The 21,344-nt window shown below is 44.6% G+C and overlaps 1 protein-coding gene across 1 annotated transcript in view; it reads left to right on the top strand.

Annotated features, from left to right (window-relative positions):
* The window catches only part of valopa (vertebrate ancient long opsin a), a 73,322-nt gene that overhangs the window by 38,420 nt on the left and 13,558 nt on the right, over positions 1–21,344 (top strand). The window contains exon 4 of the mRNA XM_062058782.1: positions 20,427–20,660. Coding sequence (XP_061914766.1) covers positions 20,427–20,660 — 234 coding nt within the window. The remainder of the gene's footprint in view (positions 1–20,426; positions 20,661–21,344) is intronic.

Genomic DNA, 21,344 nt, shown 5'->3' with positions numbered 1-21,344 from the left:
TTGGGGATAATGACTTCAGATAGGGGAGTTTAAAGCAGACGGACACAGGCATGTTTTGTAGTAGACACTAGGGTTCTCCAGATACCAATAATTTGGTACCGGTACCAAAATGTATATCAATACTTTTCGATACTTTTCAAAATAAAGGAAACTACAAAAAATGTCAATATTGCCTTCATTTTAACAGAAAATCTTACAATACAATAAACATGTTTCCTATTGCACTCAAATAACAATTTTAGAAGGTTAAAATATAAATTAAAAGGTATTAAACACATTGGGCTTTTCTTGTTGCAATCAAAGAACAATTTACAATTTTTGTTTTTACATATAGTCTTCCATAATCAAGGATTAGGTTAGAATACAATAAAAAGCTTTATTTACATTATATTAAATGCTTCAAGATTTACAACTGATCTGTGCTTTAAGTAAAATACAGTTATTAGTAATTACTAAAAACAAAACTATGGATACATGTACCCAAATAAGCCATGTAGCAAGTAAAACACACTTTTGTTTGAAGATAAAACACAAATTGCAGCAATTTGTTACAAAATATAGTCATTTCACTTGTATTAGTTGACTGCTAATTGGGCAGTTTTAACTCTGCTAATATTTGGCATCAATCCAAGCAGCTGTGTGCACGTCTATGTATCTACATGTTATGTATCTACATGTTATGTATCTACATGTGCACAACAGAGGAGCTGGTTAACTTATGAGAGTAGCGTACTGTATGTATGTTTGTGAGAATGGCAACATGTTGTCTGAGTGACATCAGTGAGTGAGTGGGCGAGCAAAGAGAATGAGCGGTAGCGCTGCACTGCGCTGTCGAGTGATAAAAGGGTCTGGTTGTGTCCTGCAAAAATAACAATAAAGCAACCAGATTATCACAAATCGGCGGCCTCGTCATTTTAATCTGAAAGTGGGGCTTAACAGACCCATTGCTGGGTAAATTGAAGTGTGTTACCCAACGAAAACTTGAAACGCTGAAGGGAACGTCTGCCCTGTGCTCCTCTACTTTGGTCTGCACCGCAGCCGAACAGCAGTACAGGTGTAAGAACAACATCATTACCTGTCACTCTTTATAACTCCTTGTGCAGATCTGAATGCCTATTATTAAAATGTTTACCGAAGTTTGAAGCAAAGGTGGTAATGCTAATCGCCACATTTGGCGAGGCGTGTTTTAAAGCAACACTTGAATCGCTGCGCTTCCTTGTTTAAAGCGTCACCTTTACTGTTAGTTTTTAAGCCCAAATACCTCCATATTGCGCTTCACACACATTCTTTATTAACCAGTAGAATTTTCGTTTTTTGCCATTCCTCCTCTCCAAGATGTTATTGCTTGTATGCACTTTGTGTGTGAGTTTTGACACACTCAACATCATGCGCCTCGGCTCTGTAGTCACCGCCACACAGCGGCACTTAGATGAAAGAACAGTACCGGTACTTTTCAAAGGCAGTATAGTACCGATTTCAATGAATTAGTATCGCAATACTTTATTAGTACCGGTATACCGAACAACTCTAGTAGACACATTACAAACACAGTTGGACCCACACATTGTATTAATAGCACAAGTCACCAACGCATTTTATTCTCTGGGATCTTTCGATTCTGCGGAACGATACAAACAAGTTTGTTTGGTGCATTTTTTGGCTGTACAATAACCAAGTTGGTATATGGAAACTGGGGAAAACCTTTGACGAAAACTGAATCCTACAAAAAGCTGGCTTATAAAAACTGAGGTAACAATGTATATAAAGAATATATACTAGAGTATATACACATTACAGTCTTTGAAATTTAAGGAACCACGCTGTAAATTTAAACGGTACATATTTCCCGGCAGGTAAAATTTCCTCTTATACAAGTTTAATCATACAGTATGACTTTACATGTGTATACAGCAGCTCTTAATTGCAACTGAATCCTACAGTAAGATATCATTCTGTTGGGAGTTTGTGTCTCTAAATAATGCATGGTCTATAAATAGTGGTGGGAGTCAACTCCTGTAATTCACACTTGCACGGGTAGGCACTGGAGTTACAAAGATTTGCTGCAGTTGGGCATTTGTGTTGTTTGAGTTTGGCTCTTGTCTTACGTGCATTGTGTTGATACGATTACATGTCTTGCATCGCACCTTTAGTAACAAGTGCATTGATAATTGTCTAACTTATACAACTTGTTATATTGTTGGATATTCCTGTTAAACAATGCATAAAATCATAAGGTTTATGCATTTAAGCGTGAACTTGCACACAATTTTGGATGCCTCTGCCCGCAGAGTTTTGCAGTGTGGCTACGACTTGTGAAATCACAGCAAGGTAGACTTACTTACTTGGACACTTACTAAAGTTTTTAGCCAGAGGAGGAGGAGTTATGAATGAGGCCAGCTGAGTTTGAGGTAACAAAAGAAAAGGTCGGATAAAGTACAGTAATATTTTAATATATTTGTGTCATCAGTATATAAACGCAGACGATAGACATTCAATGACCTAAATACTGCTAGTATTGTCTTTTTTTATGCAGATCTGTATTGATCAAAGAATGTGCAAGTGTACCTAATGTTCTGACTGGTGAATATATAAAATGTTTAATTTGTGTTTTTTCCGACCATTTCTGGGAAAATATAGTGGTGATGTTCGTTTTCAAGATATACAGTATATTTAACCCTTGTGTGGTGTTCGGGTCTGTGGGACCGTTTTCGATTTTTATTAAAAGAAAAATGATACAATTAATTAATTTTTCAAACTGAGACTCACTGGCTTTGGCTCATTTTCTGTGAAGAACATATATCAGAATACATATTTAATGAACACACACCATACACCCCCTCTACACTGGACCCGGGGCTAATAGAAGTGTGGAAATTGATGTTCTGTGTACCACACACACACACACATGCACATGCACACACACACACACACACACACACACACACACACACACACACACACACACACACACACACACACACACACACACACACACAGCTGGCCTAGACAGGAGGAGGACAGAGTGTAGGTACACAGAACATCAGAGGGTCAAATGTGCGACAAAATGAGAGCAGACAGTGTTGACAAACAATGTTGCAACCTTGTGTGGGAACCACAGGTGCAGAAACACAAAAGAAGAATCCCTGTGGGATGCAGAAACTGGCAGAGAAATTTCCATGCAACATTCGTGTTGTTGTTACTCAGCCAGTGTTTGTGGGTCTTAGACTTAGACTTACTTTTTATTGTCGTTCAAACTTGAACTTTACAGTACAGATAGGAACAAAATTTCGTTGCATTAGCTGGTTGGCAGTGCAGAATAAAAAAGCAATAAGGTGCAGATATAAATAAATAAATTACTGTAAAGATAAATATATTGCACTTTTGCATATGCATCCACGTTTATGGATGTATGTTATATTGTCTTTATATTCCAGCGAGTTCATCCATTTTTGGGGGGAATTGAGGGGATTATTATGATGCGTTCAAGAGTCTTACGGCCTGAGGGAAGAAGCTGTTACAGAACCTGGAGGTTCTGCTACGGAGGCTGCGGACCTCTTTCTAGAGTCCAGCAGTGAAAACAGTCCTTGGTGGGGGTGAGAGGAGTCTCTGCAGATTTTCTGAGCCCTGGTCAGGCAGCGGCTTTTTGCGATCTCCTGGATAGGAGGAAGAGGAGTCCTGATGATATTTTCCTACCACTCCTGGAGAGACTTCCAGTCTGAGGCATTGCAGGCTCCAGTCCAGACAGAGATGCTGTTGGTCAGCAGGCTCTCTATAGTGCCTCTGTAGAATGTGCTGAGAATGGGGGGAGGGAGATGTGCTCTTTTCATCCCACGCAAAAAGTGCATGCGCTGCTGAGCTCTTTTTACAAGAGCTCCGGTGTGTAGGGACCAGGTCATATTGTCAGTTATCGGCACCCCCAGGAACTTGGTGCTGCTTACCATCTCCACCGCTGTGCCGTTGATGAAGAGTGGAGCGTGGCTGGACTGGTGCTTCCTGAAGTCGGCGATGATCTCCTTGGTCTTGTCGACGTTCAGGACCAGGTTGTTGGTTCTGCACCAGTCAACCAGATGTTTCACTTTCTCCCTGTAGTCCATGTTGTTGTTGTCACGGATGAGGCCCACTACTGTCGTGTACTTCACAATGTGGTTAGTAGTGGACCTGGCGCAGCAGTCATGAGTCATCAACGTGAACAGCAGCGGACTCAGGACGCAGCCCTGGGGGGAGCCGGTGCTCAGGGAGATGGCACTGGAGGTGTTGTTGCCCACTCACACAGATTGGGGTCTGTCTGTGAGGAAGTCAAGCAGCCAGTTGCAAAGGGGGGTACTGAATCCAAGGGGGGACAGTTTGCTCACCAAGTGCTGTGGGAGCATGGTGTTGAATGCAGAGTTGATGTCCAGGAACAACATCCGCACGTGTGTGTCCATTCCTTCCAGATGTGCTAAGCTCAGGTGGAGTGCAGAGGAGATGGCGTCCTCCGTGGAGCGGTTAGGGCCATAAGCAAACTGGTATGGGTCGAATGTGGGGGGAAGTGTGGAGACAATGTATTCCTTTACCAGCCTCTCGAAGCACTTCATTACAGATGTTTTTTGGGATGAGTCAGTATTTTAACATAAAAGTGTTTGATTGTGAGGCATTAAAAGCCACAAAATGCAACTGGTCCATCAGACCCACAAACACTGGCTGAGTAACAACAATATGAACACCACACAAGGGTTAAGCGTGTATTTTCAAAAGATGAATTATGACGCCTCCATAAACGAACTTGCAGACGAGTCAAAAAATAATTAAAAAAAATGTGATCGTGAAGCAAAGTTAACCCAATACATATTATCTAGACCACAAGTTAGTGTTTTAAATGTAGATTAAAATCATCATAGGTTGCATCTAAGGTAGACATATGACCAAGTGGTCCTATCTGTCGGCTGCTACGTGTAAGAACATCAAATCTTATTAACAGCCAGGAAAGCCTGTTGTGATACAATTCAAATTCCTTTCAACAACCTCTAAGCTGGTTAGCCATTGATTAGTGTGTCTGTCTACTCTGCTGACCCCTCTTTGACATTGTTGCATTTGGTTGCATTGAGGTGATGTGTTTTTTGAATTATTAAATCGAGTGCCTGAAAAGACTTTATTTTTTAGCATAATCAGTACTATCACTATAGGGTTGGGCATCGAGCATCAGGCATCAATGCGAACCAGGTTTTGCTTTCTGATTTTCCCGAAAACTTCCACATTTTTAAACTTTAATTCCCATTTTTGAGACTCAGTCCACCGACCGGAAGCACTGACTACAATAACAGTTACAGTATCTACTATCTCCATCAACAGTGTGGGACGCGGCCCCACACTGTTGTCTATAATTCTATAATTCTCATAGCATTATCACTGGAGGACAGGCTATACACGTTACACACAGAGAAAGAGCAAGCAGGAGCGGGCAAGGTAATCGCTAAGATAGCTGCTAAACTAGCTTGAAACAACAAAATAAATAAGTGCTTAGGGAAGTTTAGGGAGTGTATCTCGAAGCAAGTTAAAGCAGAAACTAAGCAGCTATTACCGGGAAATTAACAAGTAGATTAATAATAGTCTAGAGCATGGGTGTCAACCAAAATTGGCCCGCCGTGTAATTTCATTTGGCTCTTGAGGCAAATTAACACTGAAGCTGGCCCGCCGATTACCGTATTTTCCGCACCATAAGCCGCACCTAAAAACCACACATTTTCTCAAAAGCTGACAGTGCGGCTAATAACCCGGTGCGCCTTATTTATGGATTAATATAAATATTTATTTTCATAAAGTTTAGGTCTCGCAACTACGGTAAACAGCCGCCATCTTTTTTCCCCGTAGAAGAGGAAGCGCTTCTTCTTCTACGGTAAGCAACCGCCCCCATAGAAGAGGAAGCGCTTCTTCTTCTACTGTAAGCAACCGCCAAGGTGAGCACCTGCCCCCGTAGAAGAAGAAGCGCGCGGATATTACCTTTAATTTCATTTGTGTGTTTCTGTAAAGACCACAAAATGGCTCCTATAAAGAGACACAAGTACAAGGTTCCACTGACTTTTGATATTCCTGTGAACCGCACTGTGGATACAACGGGAGCACGTACGGTGAATATTCGCACCACAGGGAATGAGAAGTCGTCCTTCACTGTGGTTCTAGCTTGCCATGCTAACGGCCAGAATTTTCCACCCATGGTGATATTCAAAAGGAAGACCTTGCCAAAAGAGAACTTTCCAGCCGGCGTCATCATAAAAGCTAACTCGAAGGGATGGATGGATGAAGAAAAGATGAGCGAGTGGTTGATAGACGTTTACGCGAAGAGACCGGGTGACTTTTTTTCACGCAGCGCCGTTCCTGTTGATCTACCACTGCATGCGCGTCCACATCACAGATGGTGTCAAAAAACAAGTGAAGCACACCGAAGAAGAAGAATTTGAGGGATTTGTGGATGAGTAATAACTTCAGAAATTGAGCTTTAAATGTTTATTTTGTGTGTCGTGTGACATTAACGTCCGAGCAACGTTGAGTTAGTGATGTTGCTATTATATTACATTACATTTTGGGAGTGAACAGAGTTGTTAGAACGCTGGTTTGTAATATATTATTAAAGTTTGACTGACCTATCTGACTGTTTTTTTGACATTCCCTTTAGCGCAGCGTAGGTGCGACTAATAACACGGGGCGGCTAATAGGTAAACAAAGTTTTGAAATATGCCATTCATTGAATGTGCGGCTTATAACACGGGGCAGCTTATGGTGCGGAAAATACGGTATATACAGCGGCGGTGCCGCGCTAACACCGCATTTTAATTCTCATACTTGCCAACCCTCCCGGGAGACTCCCAAATTTCAGTGCCCCTCCCGAAAATCTGCCCCGAGCTGTCGTCACTTCCGCTTTTCATCCAGTCCAACGACGTGCTGGCCCAGTCACATAATATGTGCGGCTTCTGCACACACGGACACAAGTGAATGCAATGCATACTTGATCAACAGTCATACAGGTCACACTGAGGGTGGCCGTATAAACAACTTTAACACTGTTACAAATATACGCCACACTGTGAATCCACACCAAACAAGAATGACAAACACATTACGGGAGAACATCCGCACCGTAACACAACATAAACCCAACAGAACAAATACCCAGAACCCTTTGCAGCACTAACTCTTCCGGGACGCTACAGGGTGTGTGCGTGTGTGGTGGGGGGATGGGTGTATTTTGTAGCGTCCCGGAAGATTTAGTGCTGCAAAGGGTTCTGGGTATTTGTTCTGTTGTGTTTATGTTATGTTACGGTGCGGATGTTCTCCCGAAATGTGATTGTCCTTCTTGTTTGGTGTTGGTTCACAGTGTGGCGTATATTTGTAACCGTGTTAAAGTTGTTTATACGGCCACCCCCATTGTAATCTGTATGGCTGTGTGCGTACAGAAGCCGCACATATCTTGTGACTGGGCCGGCCCGTTATTAGAATGGATGAAAAACGGACGTGACGACAGCTCGTAGAGGACGTTAAAAACAGTGCCTTTAAGGGTGGAATACGAGATATAACGACTGATGAACACCTTCGTTCGATAATGAAGGTTGCCTCGGCTCAAAGCCTGAGCCCCGACATTAATGAACTAGCATCCAAGAAAAGATGCCAGGTATCTGGATTGGGTACATCAGATTAGATCAGTGTGTTGCAAACTGAGCAGTTTAAAGTCCTGAATGGTTGGTTTATTCATTGTTATTTTATGTTCAAATTTATTAGCCTGTGGAAAAAGTTCATGTTGATATTTACCTCAGAAGGCTACAAATAGAAAAGAGGCATTACATTTCTATTTAAATTGTATTTGATATGCCATTTATATTTTTGAATTATTATTATTATTGTTTGAAACTCGATTTTGCATGTCACTTTAAAGTTATATAAGCCTTGCTTGTTCAATATTCAATGCAAAACGTGTTTGGGTCCCTATTAAAAGGTTAATTTGTTGAACGTTGGCCCGCGGCTTTGTTCAATTTAAAATTTTGGCCCACTCTGTATTTGAGTTTGACACCCCTGGTCTAGAGCATGAGTGTCCAAACGTTTTGACTTGGGCCGCTTTGGGCTAAAATCATTTGGCAGTTTATACAGTTCTGAAGTTAGTGTACTGATATGTATATACTAAATATATGTATAATGTAATTAAATAAGCATCTAAATAAATGTGATATCACTACACTAACTTAAGTTGTTTTTATTATTCTTTATTCCAACTCTGTGTACTGTGATTTGTGATCAAGTTTACACAGCCGTTTTCACGTGTCGCAATGCTTTAAGTCTACATATTACTTTCATGCCAAATTGAAGAAGGGAAGTTTGCCAAACATGGTACAAATACAGTACAAACTGTTGTAAAGCCATTTTTTCCAGAACAATCCAATAATAAAATAAATATATGAATGCACCTACACGCTCTCACACACACATAGACACACATACACAAAAACATACATAATAGAAATATTTTTATGTCACACCGCATAGATTGTTACGTAACAATAATTAATAATTTCTATGAAAATAAAGAATTTAAGATTTTATATATTGGAAAAATTATCGGAGACAATTCAATTTGCGTTGTTTAAAGCAAGCTATAACAGACTGAACAAAACACTACAACTCATTCAACTTTAACAACAACCCCACATCAGACTCTAATCACAATGCAATATGAACTATAAATGATTAACATTATACATCAAGAGTTTTTGAAAGTTTGACCCCTACCTTGTTTACTTCCGTGACAACCCCCTTAAAGTTTTGCAATCAAAGTGTGGAGACAGTGTTTTGCATATTACTCATCCATTATATGGGTATAATTTTATATTATTAATGGTGATTGGACATGTTTTATATTGTCCACAAAGTTCAGTGAGCAGAAGGTGTGTTATGTGTGACCGTATGTTGACTTTCTCCGTTGGTTAGAGTTCATTTATACCGTGAGTCGGAAAAGTTATTTGAATTGGGTCATATAAATTGATGCTGTGCTCTAAGCACCTACAAATAAAACAAATGGTTATTAGCCATTGATCCTGATTACGGACGCAAGAGCGCAGCAAAATTCCAGCAATTTGATTCCCAAAGTATTAAAATTAGGCTGAGTCTCGCTGCAGGCCAATCAGAGACAGTTTGTGGTTTTTGCATTTAGATTTCTGTAAAATTGTGTTTAATATATGGCGATATTACAGCTTAGCAACACAAATGAGTATTTCACAATTAGAGTAAAAATAACACGTACCTGTGATAACAAGATTTATTTTCTGTAACAAAATACGAACAAGAGGATCCTTCGATGCAACTTAAGACATTCAGTACACCTATCAGCGAGGTGCGCAGAGTGGGGGGCAAGATTTACAATTTGAATTCTGCCTGGTGACACAAAATTCAAGTATGCCAGCTTTATTACATGTGATCGATATCAGCTGATTTTACTCATGAACAGTGTTGGGACTAACGCGTTACTCGTTACTGTAACACCGTTATTTCCGGTGGTAGCTAGTAGTCTAACGCGTTATTTTTTATATTCAGTAACTCAGTTACCGTCACTACATGATGCGTTACTGCGTTATTTTACGGTATTTTTTATATAGTATCGGCTAGAAACTGAGAAGATCTGAGTGTGTTTTATTGGAGAGCTGCGGTGTCGTCCTTCTGAATCTTCCTGTCTCATAAGAGGCGTGCTGTGTGTGTGTGGGGAGGGGGGTGGCGCGTGGCGTGTCTGTGTTTACTAACAACAAGACATCATGGCAGAGCTGGAGTCGAGTTTCTTAACATGGAGATATTCTCCATACTTTTCTTTTGTCGAGCACAAAGAAAAGAACATTTTAGTTAAATGTAAGTTGTGTCTTGGATCAAAGATCCTGTCTACTGCCCAAAACAGCAATTAAAATCTGCTGAAACAGCTACAAAAGCAACATGTTTCGACGAAGCTAGTAAAGAGAGAGACAGACTCCGATGCCACTTCACCTCCACCTCAGCAACAGCGGCTGGATTTGAACGGAGGGACTGCTAGCCAGGACAACATTGATAGAGCCATTGCAGTGTATGTGCTAGAAGACATGCAGGCTATTTCTACAGTGGTGTCACCCGCTTTCAGGCAGCTAATAAGCATGATAGCGAGCGTCAAACAGCAAATGGCACGGAGAAAATGTTCCAAGTACCTGGACACAGTGGACAGTGAGTACATAAACATGGAAAGCAAGCTAAAGAAGACACTCCAAACTCTGCCTCTGCTCATCATTCAGCACTTAAGGTACACACACTCTGTCAATTGTCGTATATACTCTTTCATTCTAGACTTCTAGAGTGTTTGATTATCACATCACTCTAAATGTATAGACTATAAAGTTCACAAACATCAGAATCAGAATCAGAATAGTTTTATTGCCATTGTTTGAGAACGGGTTCACAAACTAGGAATGTTTCTTGGTGCAAACGTGCGACATAAAACACATATAACACATATTTGGTATAGAAAGAGCTGTGACTGAGCTATCAGATAGACTTAGAAGGGATTCAAGGAATTCAAGGAGCTACTGTTAGGAGTTATTGTTCATTTGCCTGATGGCTGAGGGGAAAAAACTGTTCAGGTGGCGGGAGGTGTGGGTCTGGATGGAGCGTAGTCTCCTGCCTGAGGGGAGAATAGTGTGTGTCCAGGGTGAGAAGAGTCAGCTGTGATCCGACCCACACGCCTCCTGGTCCTGGAGGAGAACAAGTCCTGGAGGGATGGGAGCTTGCAGCCAATCACCTTCTCAGCAGCACGTACGATGCGCTGCAGTCTATTCTTATCCTGGACTGTGGCGCCGGGGAACCACACTGTGATGGAGGAGGTCAGGATGGACTCTATGATGGCTGAGTAAAACTGCACCAGCATCTCTGTCGGCACCTTAAGTTTCCTCAGCTGCCGCAGGAAGTACATCCTCTGCTGGGCCTTCTTGATGAGGGAGCTGATGGTCAGCTCCCACTTGAGGTCCTGGGTGATGGTGGTACCCAAGAAACGGAAGGAGTCCACAATGGGGACGGGGGGGGGAGAGTCAATCAGGGTGAGGGGTGATGGTGGGGCTGGGACTTTCCTGAAGTCCATGATCATCTCCACTGTTTTCTGGGCGTTCAGCTCCAGGTTGTTGAGGCTGCACCAGCACGTCAGCCGGTCCACCTCTCTCCTGTAGGCGGACTCATCGCCATTCGAGATGAGCCCGATGAGGGTGGTGTCATCCGCAAACCTGAGCAGTTTTACGGATTGGTGACTGGAGGTGCAGCAGTTTGTATACAGGGAGAAGAGCCAGGGGGAGAGAGTACACAGCCCTGAGGAGTACCAGTGTTTGTGGTTCGGCTGTCCGAGACAATCTTCCCCAGCCGTACGTGCTGTCTTTGGTCTGTCAGGAAGTCATTAATCCAACTGCAGAGGGAGTCGGGCACGCTGAGCTGGTAGAGCTTGTCTCGTAGCAGTCCAGGAAGGATGGTGTTGAAGGCAGAGCTGAAGTCCACAAACAGGATCCTAGCGTAGGTTCCTGGGGAGTCCAGATGCTCCAGGATGAAGTGGAGGGCCAGGTTCACTGCATCATCCACAGACCTGTTGGCTCTGTAGGCGAACTGCAGTGGGTCCAGGAGGGGGGCGGTGATGTCCTTGAGGTGGGGCAGGACCAAGCGCTCAAAGGACTTCATGACCACAGACGTCAGCGCGACCGGCCTGTAGTCATTTAGTCCTGTGATCCGTGCTTTCTTGGGGACAGGGACAATGGTAGAGGTCTTAAAGCAGGACGGCACGCGGCATAGCTCCAGAGAGGTGTTAAAAATGTCAGTGAAGACAGGAGCCAGCTGGTCCGCACAGTGTCTGAGAGTGGAGGGGGAGACACCATCCGGCCCGGGGGCCTTCCGCGTATTCAGCTTCAAGAACTGCCGGCGTACATCCTCTTCTTTGATGGAGAGGGTCTTTACAGTCTTATGATGTTTTTGGAGTCCTGTGATGTCATTGGAGTCCTTTGAGTCCTTTAACTCCTTTAATGATGTGCTGGCGTTGGTGGGGAGGGTGATGGTGGGGGGAGCATGGCTTTGATGAGCTGAAGGCCGTTCATGACGACAGTAATGTGTGTTGAGGCCCTGAGCGAGAGTCCGGTCATTCAGGAGCGAGAGTCCGGTCATTCAGGGCCTGGGGGGTTTTGGGCTTATAGTTCATAAGGGCCCTTAGACCTCTCCAAACTGCCGCAGAATCATTGGAGCGGAACTGTTCCTGGAGACGGTTAGAGTACACAGATTTAGCTTTCTCCACTTCCCTGGTGAAGTGGTACTTCGCTTCTCTGTATGTACTTCGGTCCCCGCTTCTCCACGCAGCCTCCTTCTTCTTGTGCAGCTGTCGGAGCTTGGGTGTGAACCAGGGCTTGTCGTTGTTATAACAAACCCTGGTGCGCGTTGGAATGATGCGCGCCTCATTGAACTGTATGTATGAGGTCACAGTGTCCGTATACTCGTCCAGATTGTTCGTGGCCGCTCCAATTGCCTCCCAGTCTGTCGTTTCCCAGCAAGCACGCAACTCGTCCACAGACTCGGCGGTGAAACACTTAATGTTCCTCATAACAGGTTTAGCCAGTTTCAGTCTCTGTCTGTATGAAGGGATTAAGTGCACCATCACGTGATCTGATAGTCCAAGAGCAGCGCGCGGGACTGCATGAAAAGCTTTGCTCAGTTTAGTGTAGCAGTGATCCAGCGTGTTCTCCTCTCTGGTCGGGCATTTAATAAACTGTCTATACTTTGGTAATTCCTGGCTCAAATTTCCCTTGTTAAAGTCACCAAGCACGATAACAAGAGAGTCAGGAAAAGACCGTTCCACATGTAAGATCTGTCCTGCGAGCGTGCGCTGAGCGTCACGCACGTCCGCGCCAGGCGGGATGTAAACAGCCACGAGAATGAATGAAACAATCTCACGCGGTGAGTAAAAGGGCTTACAGTGGATGAAGAAATATTCCAGAGAAGAAGAACAGTGTCTAAAAATCGCTGTCACGTCTGTGCACCAGCTATTGTTGATAAAGAAGCATAGTCCCCCGCCTCTTTTTTTGCCAGAGAGCGCCGCGTCTCGGTCCGCGCGGAGGAGATGAAAGCCCTGCAGTTGAAGCGCGCTGTCCGGGACACTTGCGCTCAGCCAAGTCTCCGTGAAGCACAACACACAAGATGAGGAGAAGTCCTTGTTCCTTCTCATCAGCAACGCTAGCTCGTCCATCTTGTTGGCAAGTGAGCGGACGTTGGAGAGGAAGATGCCTGGTAGAGGCGTGCGTAATCCCCGTCCGCGAAGACGGACAAGTGCGCCCGCTCGCTTCCCTCTTCGATGCGGTTTCCCTCTTTTGAGCACAGAATGGACCAAATCCGCAGCTTACGCTAAGATGACCGGTAACAAGTCCATAGGGATGGTGGATCTGATTATTCACGGGTGTAAGAGCACCCGGAAACACAATTTATGTACAAAAACAAACAAAACAGAGCGCACGAAAGCACCGAGGCAGCCTTCATCGGCGCCATGATGATGACAGGGATCCTAGTGGGCCAGGCCAATCTTTCCTTATCTCTAAACTAAAACTGGGGAAATGCAAACTGTTTTGGGCTTCAGTACAGTGTTGATCTCCTGAAGACATAATTTTATTTCACAATTCTTGGAGAGAAAAAAACGCCTGGTTAGGCGTGTGTATAGCAGGATGTGTGCTGTATATAGTGACATGACATATAATCATGTCATGTGTGCCTTCCTTGGGTGAAGCCAGGTTTACAGCTATGTTGTGACATGTTGTTATTATGCGGTTTGTTACTTATGTATGTTTTGTTGCAGCTATTTAAAATAGTTTTGTCTATTTGTTCTGGCCCCAAATAAATTGGCCCTTTGAAACATATCTTTGTCTTTGTGTGTTGTATGTAGACCACATTGCTTAGCAGAGTTCAGTGATGCAAATTAATGTCAAGTTGATCAACAGATTGTATTATTCTCTGTTACGTAGTACTGGGGAAGGAGACGGCACGACAACAGGAAATCAAGCTCAATAGGGTTTATCGTGTGCTTGATGAGTGAATGGGGTGTGTATGCTACTATGTGTTTGCATGAGAAACTATGTGTGTGAATTTCACCATATAGATACCGTAAGGTTTGTTGAGGTGCGTGTTGAATGCAAAACGTCCAAATCCAAAGGGAATGATCCAAGAGGGGGGTCCAAGGTCCAAGCGGGGTCGTGGCAGGAGAGCGAAATCCGGAAGTCCAAAACGAGTCAAGGACCCGGGAGAATAAGCAGTGTCCAGGAGGGAAATATGGCAGTGGAGGTATACAGCGAGGCTGGGACACGGGAACTGTGGGGAAGAACGAAAGACAACACTGGGATCAGGAAATGAGGCACAAGGAAAAAAGGCAAACGAGCGAAAGCTGGAGGGAAGTCAGATACGTAAGGCTTACTGCGAGCAGAGCGACGTTCCGACGATGATGAGTCAGTATACTGTCGTCCCTCATCAAATCCAGGTGCTTTGGGTGTAGATTTCCGCCGGCTGCGGCGTAGTGTGGGCGTGGTCCGCGTGATGAGCGCGGGGGCGTGTCTGGTGCTCTCAGCGGAGCTTCTGAGCGCTGCTGCAGAAGGGGGAAGCACGGAACGCTTGTGCGCCGTAACAGTGCCCCCTCCCTTATGCGAGGCCCCCGACGAGCGCCGAAGAGCTCCAGGGTTGGCCTGATAGAATTCTTTAAGAAGTTCGGGGTCAGCAAGGTATGAAGCAGGAACCCAAGACCTGTCCTCAGGTCCATAACCCTCCCAATCTACCAAATAAAAACCAATCCCCTCCCCTGTCGACGGACCCCGAGGATCTCTTTGACTGTCCAAACAGGATCACCAGTGTCCAAAATTCTAGGAGGGGGAGGGATGGGGTTGGGGGGAAAGAGTGGGGAACTCGCAACCGGTTTTATCTGGGAAACATGGACTACAGGGTGTCTTTTAACTGAAGATGGCAAAGCTAACCTGACTGCAACAGGGTTGATGATCTTCTCTATAGTGAAAGGGCCTACAAAACGTGGTGCGAGTTTACGGGAAGGTACCTGAAGGTGAAGGTCTTTGGAACGTAGCAGTACTTGTTGGCCAGGAGAGTAAATGGGGGCCGGAATGCGTCGCCGGTTGGCACTGTTGCACATTCTCTCCGAAGATTTCAGTAGCGAAGCACGGGCTGCCTTCCATACCTGATGGCATTTCTTGATATGTTTGCGAGATGAAGACACAGATGCTTCCATCTCCTGTTGGGGAAACATAGGGGGTTGGTAACCAAGGGAGCACTCAAATGGTGATAATCCCGTAGCTGAACTCTTCATGGAGTTATAAGCAAATTCGACCCATGGTAGAAACTTGCTCCAGGAGGATGGTTGTCGGGCGGAAATGCAGCGCATCATGGTCTCCACACTCTGGTTAGCTCTTTCAGCCTGACCATTACTCTGTGGATGATAACCAGAAGTGAGACTGACCGTGGCCCCAATTCCCTTGCAGAAGGCCTGCCACACTCTGGATGTGAACTGGGGACCACGGTCCGAGACAATGCCCATCGGGATGCCATGTTGTTTAACAATATGAGTGGTAAGCAGGTCAGCAGTTTCAGAGGAAGATGGGAGTTTAGGAAGGGGAACACAATGTGCGGCTTTAGAAAATCGGTCAATGAAGGCGAGTATGGTGGTATTACCTTGGGATAGGGGAAAACCAGTAATGAAATCCATAGAAATGTGAGACCATAGGCGACTGGGGACGGGGAGAGGACACAGCAGTCCTGCCGGCGGTCTGTGGGATGGTTTATTACGTGCACAAGTACTGCATGCGGCGATAAACTCACGGGTATCCTTTGCCATGGATGGCCACCAAAACCGCCGGCGGATGAAGGAAAGAGTGCGTTGAAATCCCGGATGACATGAGAAGACACTGGAATGCCCCCACTCCAAAACTTGAGGACGAAGTTCCCGATGAACAAATAATTTGTTGGGAGGTCCGCCACCTGGTCACGGTCTCTCTTTCAAGGAGTCTTTGACAAGACCCTCCACTTTCCAAATGACCATGCCGATAATCCTGGAGGGTGGAAGGATGGTTTCTTCTGGGGTGTTGTCTGTGATTTCTTCCGAGAACTGGCGAGAGAGTGCGTCAGCTTTGGTATTACAGGATCCTGGTCTGAAAGAGAGAACATAATTGAAGCGACCAAAAAATTGAGACCACCGGGCCTGCCAATCATTTAGTCTCTTGGCTGATCGGACATGAAGAAGGTTTCGGTGATCAGTGAGAACTTGAAATTGATGTTTAGCACCTTCCAACCAATGTCTCCACTCCTTTAATGCCTCGTAGACCGCAAGTAACTCCCGGTTACCAGCATCATAATTACGCTCAGCAGGGGATAAACGTCTAGAAAAAAATGCACAAGGGTGGATCTTACTGTCCAGTTTAGAGCGTTGCGAAATAACTGCCCCAACTCCTGACTCAGATGCATCAACCTCAACAATGAAGGGGCAGTCTTGAACCGGATACACAAGTATGGGTGCAGAGACGAAGCTCCTCTTCAGGCACCAGAATGCCATACCCGCTTCACGGTTCCACTGAAAAGGTCTGTTGGTTGATGTAAGTGCATGAAGGGGTGCGGCCAACTTACTGAAATCCTTGATAAATCGTCTGTAAAATCCAGTGAATCCCAGAAAACGACGTAATTCGGTACGAGTAGAGGGTTGAGGCCATTCCACCACCGCCGTCACTTTTTTTGGGTCAGCCTTGATGTGTCCCTTTTCAATGACAAAGCCGAGAAAATCAACTGACGAGGAATGAAACTCACATTTTTCAGCCTTGACAAATAGGCGGTTCTCCTGTAATCGTTGAAGGACGAGACGGACGTGGTGCTGGTGTTCCTGAGGGTTCTTGGAAAAAATTAGTATGTCATCCAGGTAGACCACGACAAATCGATCAATCATATCTCTAAGAATGTCATTGACAAGGGCCTGAAAAACAGCGGGAGCATTGGTCAGTCCAAAAGGCATAACCTTATATTCAAAATGACCCAGGTGAGTATTAAATGCTGTCTTCCACTCATTTCCCTCCCTGATGCGGACCAGATGATACGCATTGCGAAGATCTAACTTGGAAAAGATGGTGGCAGGGGTGAGAGGTTCAAAGGATGAATTAAGCAGGGGTAGAGGATACTTGTTCTTAATGGTGATACCGTTAAGTTGACGGTAGTCGATGCAAGGACGAAGTGACCCATCCTTCTTGCTCACAAAGAAAAATCCAGCAGCGACAGGTGACTTAGATGGTCTGATGATTCCAGAAGCAAGGGACTCAGAGATGTAATCCTTCATAGCTTGTTTTTCAGGGAGGGACAAGTTATACAAACGACTGCTAGGGAGGGCTGCATTAGGGATGAGGTCGATAGTGCAGTCGTAAGGTCTGTGAGGTGGAAGAGACAAGGCTTGTTCTTTACTGAATACAGTGGCTAAATCGTGGTAAACTTTGGGGACTCGGGAGAGGTCCACCGGTAGTGACGCTGGTCTAGGGCTTTCGGAATGAACTACTGCAGATTTGAGACAATGAGCATGGCAGTGATTACTCCAAGCCAGAATCTTGCCAGTAGACCAGGAGATGTGAGGATCATGTTGAACTAGCCAAGATCGGCCTAGGACGAGGGGGGCTACTGGAGCGTCCAAAACCCAGAAGCTGATGGTCTCTATGTGGTTGCCAGAAAGAGTAAGGGACAAGGGTATTTAATAGGGCCCAAAGGGTGACCATCAAGAGCCTGGGCAGAGACAAAAATTTCTAAAGGTACTAATGGAATAAACTTTTCTTTGGCGTACCTTAAGTCCATGAAACTTTCATCGGCTCCGGAGTCCAGGTATGCGTCCATAAATACCGTCGTAGCTTCCCAGGTCAAGCTTGCGGGGAACAAAATACTGGGGTTCCTCCTCGAGGAAGTCGTGGGAATTGTAGTTTGGCTCACCAGGATCCCCTTGACTGGTGAGGCCGATCCTTTTGGCCGAAGAGGGCAGTCACGTATCATATGATCTGCCCGACCACAGTAAAGACAGAGTCGGACTTGGAACCTCTGTTCTCGTTCCTCAAAGGATAGTTGAGACCTGCCAATCTGCATGGGTTCTTGAGATGAGGTAAGAACCGGTCTTATGGGGACAGGACTTCGGGTGAAGGAACGGTTAGTAGACCCATAGGCTCTAGCAGAAGCAGTGTTGCCAAAACTGCTCTCCCTCTCTGCCTCACGTTTCATAAGTCTTTGGTCGAATAGAAGGGCTAACTCAATGAGATCCTGACAGTTAGCAGGTCTGTCTCGCAACAAACCGTCCTTAATAGACTCATTAAGTCCTCTATGATAAGCGCTTTGCAGTGCCTTGTCGTCCCATGCACTCTCTGCCGCCAGGGTTCTAAACTCCAAGGTATAAGTTGCCACCGATCGGGGGCCCTGTCGCATGGAATGTAGTCTGGGAGCGGCGTCTCCGCCATTAGCAGGATGGTCGAATACTGCCAAAAATTCGTTGCGAAAAGCCGCAAAATTGGTGTTTATTCCTAAATTTGTACTGAGAGCAGACGTGGCCCACTTCAGCGCTGGTCCCGATAGTAGGGAAAATACAAAGGCAATCTCGGCCCCGTCATTAGCATAACGTGAAGGTTGGTGTAGAAAAATGAACTCTCATTGAACCAAGAAGCCGCGACAGTCTTCAAAATTACCCTCAACATTTCTTGGGCTAGCTATCTTAGGTTCCCGGAGGGGTGTAGCTCCCCCGGTGGCAAGTGTATTGGGTGGGCTAATGACAGGTGTGGGGGGTGTCACCTGACCAGTGCTGAGGTTGTCGATCTTGGACAACAGGCTGGCGAAAGAAACGTCCAATTTGTCCTCCAGGGTGGAAACACGGATCTGGTGTTGTTGGATGGCAGACTGGAGTGAGGACAAGTCTGCACTGGGGGAAGTCCTAGCCAGAGGTCCTTGCGAAGACTTAGGACTGCCGTCTGGTTCCATTGTGGTCGGAACGTACTGTTACGTAGTACTGGGGAAGGAGACGGCACGACAACAGGAAATCAAGCTCAATAGGGTTTATTGTGTGCTTGATGAGTGAATGGGGTGTGTATGCTACTATGTGTTTGCATGAGAAACTATGTGTGTGAATTTCACCATATAGATACCGTAAGGTTTGTTGAGGTGCATGTTGAATGCAAAACGTCCAAATCCAAAGGGAATGATCCAAGAGGGGGGTCCAAGGTCCAAGCGGGGTCGTGGCAGGAGAGCGAAATCCGGAAGTCCAAAACGAGTCAAGGATCGGGGAGAGCAAGCAGTGTCCAGGAGGGAAATATGGCAGTGGAGGTATACAGCGAGGCTGGGACACGGGAACTGTGGGGAAGAACGAAAAACAACACTGGGATCAGGAAATGAGGCACAAGGAAAAAAGGCAAACGAGCGAGAGCTGGAGGGAAGTCAGATACGTAAGGCTTACTGCGAGCAGAGCGACGTTCCGACAATGATGAGTCAGCGTCGAAGGTTCTTATACTGTCGTCCCTCATCAAATCCAGGTGCGTTGGGTGGAGATTGGCTGCGGCGTAGTGTGGGCGCGGTCCGCGTGATGAGCGCGGGGGCGTGTCTGGTGCTCTCAGCGGAGCTTCTGAGCGCTGCTGCAGAAGAGGGAAGCACGGAACGCTTGTGCGCCGTAACATTCTCCAGTGCAATAACAGTACTGAAATGAAGGCTAAAAGGGCATTAATGGGAGCCTTAACATTTTTTTTTCAAAAGAAGTAACTAAATAGTTACTTTTCACAGTAACGCATTACTTTTTGGTGTAAGTAACTGAGTTAGTAACTGAGTTACTGTTGAAATAAAGTAACTAGTTAATGGTTTTCAGTAACTAACCCAACATTGCTCATGAATGAGCGGAATCGGCAGCATAAAAAAATGAACAGTTCACAATGAACAGGATACATGTTTATTTTTTTATAAGTTTTTCAAAAATACAGCAAAACTTTTGTGAAAATATACTCCTGTGAAAAGAAACATCATAACATTCAAGTTCGCAGGATTGATATGTACATACTGGTTGAAAAAAAACCCTGTGAGAAATATTTTTTTAGATTTTAAATTTTTGACACTGCCTCTTAAAAGAATTGTAATCAAGAATCGTTTGGAACGGGAATTGAAACGGGGAACTGGAATAAGAACCGGAATCGTCCAAATTCAAGCGATGCCCAACCCTAGCTATCACAGAACTGACACATCCCGAAAGTGTGTCACGCTTGCATCTGGAGTTAAAGACCAGAAATACAAATTTCTACAACACACATTTTCACCAAGTTAAACTTGAAACTTGAACTATGTACCCTTATAATAAAATAATCTATACCTCACATTCTATAAAAATCAGCAACCTTTTTCGTTTCTTCCAGGTGTCCCATGGCCGTCTGGCCACTGCCAGGAAGCCTGAGCGTCAAGTGACCCGTATGGTAGTAGTGATGATTATTGCATTCATGGTGGCATGGACACCATATGCAGTCTTCGCCATATTGGTCACAGCTCATCCCACCATTGAGTTGGATGCCAGGTTGGCTTCCATCCCGGCATTCTTCTCCAAGACCGCTGCGGTATACAACCCAATCATCTACGTGTTCATGAACAAACAGGTAACATTCCTATAATTCAGGTTAAACATACAGTATGACTGTACATGTGTTTACAGCAGGTCTTAATTGCAACTGAATCCTACAGTAAGATCTCATTCTGTTGGGAGTTTGTGTCTCTAAATAATAAATGAATTGTGCAATTCAGTTGGTACAATTGTCCAGAAGAGGCTCTGCTGAAAAACACATAACCCACCTATTTCATGCTTGTAAGCCAGTCATTGGTGCGTACAAATTGTGCTGTCTTGAGATTTTAGTGCGAGAGAGAATATATTGTTGATCATTGTTGCTTTGCATTTATAGAATGTACTGTACTATATAAATTATGGAGAATGAACATTTTTAAGATAAAAAGTAGATTTTTAGGGCTAATGGAACAAAAGAAAATAATAATTCTATTGATGATATTGATAAATTATAATACAGTGGTACATCAACTTAAAGGGGAACCAAACTTTTTTCTGGAATTTTGGAATCATTCTCAATTCCTATGGGAGACAAGAACACATATGCCTTTCTCTTTTCTATGCATTCTATATCGTAAATAAACACGAGCAAGAGGTGGCTAACAATGAAGGTAATGGGGATTCAATATATTCCACTTATAAAGTCCTCTAAAAAACCTCCAAGAATGTTTTATATACATGTTGTAAGTATAAAATAGTATATACTGTAGTATATAATAGT

Source organism: Entelurus aequoreus, linkage group LG09 (genome assembly GCF_033978785.1).
Source record: "Entelurus aequoreus isolate RoL-2023_Sb linkage group LG09, RoL_Eaeq_v1.1, whole genome shotgun sequence".
Taxonomy (NCBI): domain Eukaryota; kingdom Metazoa; phylum Chordata; class Actinopteri; order Syngnathiformes; family Syngnathidae; genus Entelurus; species Entelurus aequoreus.
This window is presented reverse-complemented; position numbering and strand designations above follow the sequence as displayed.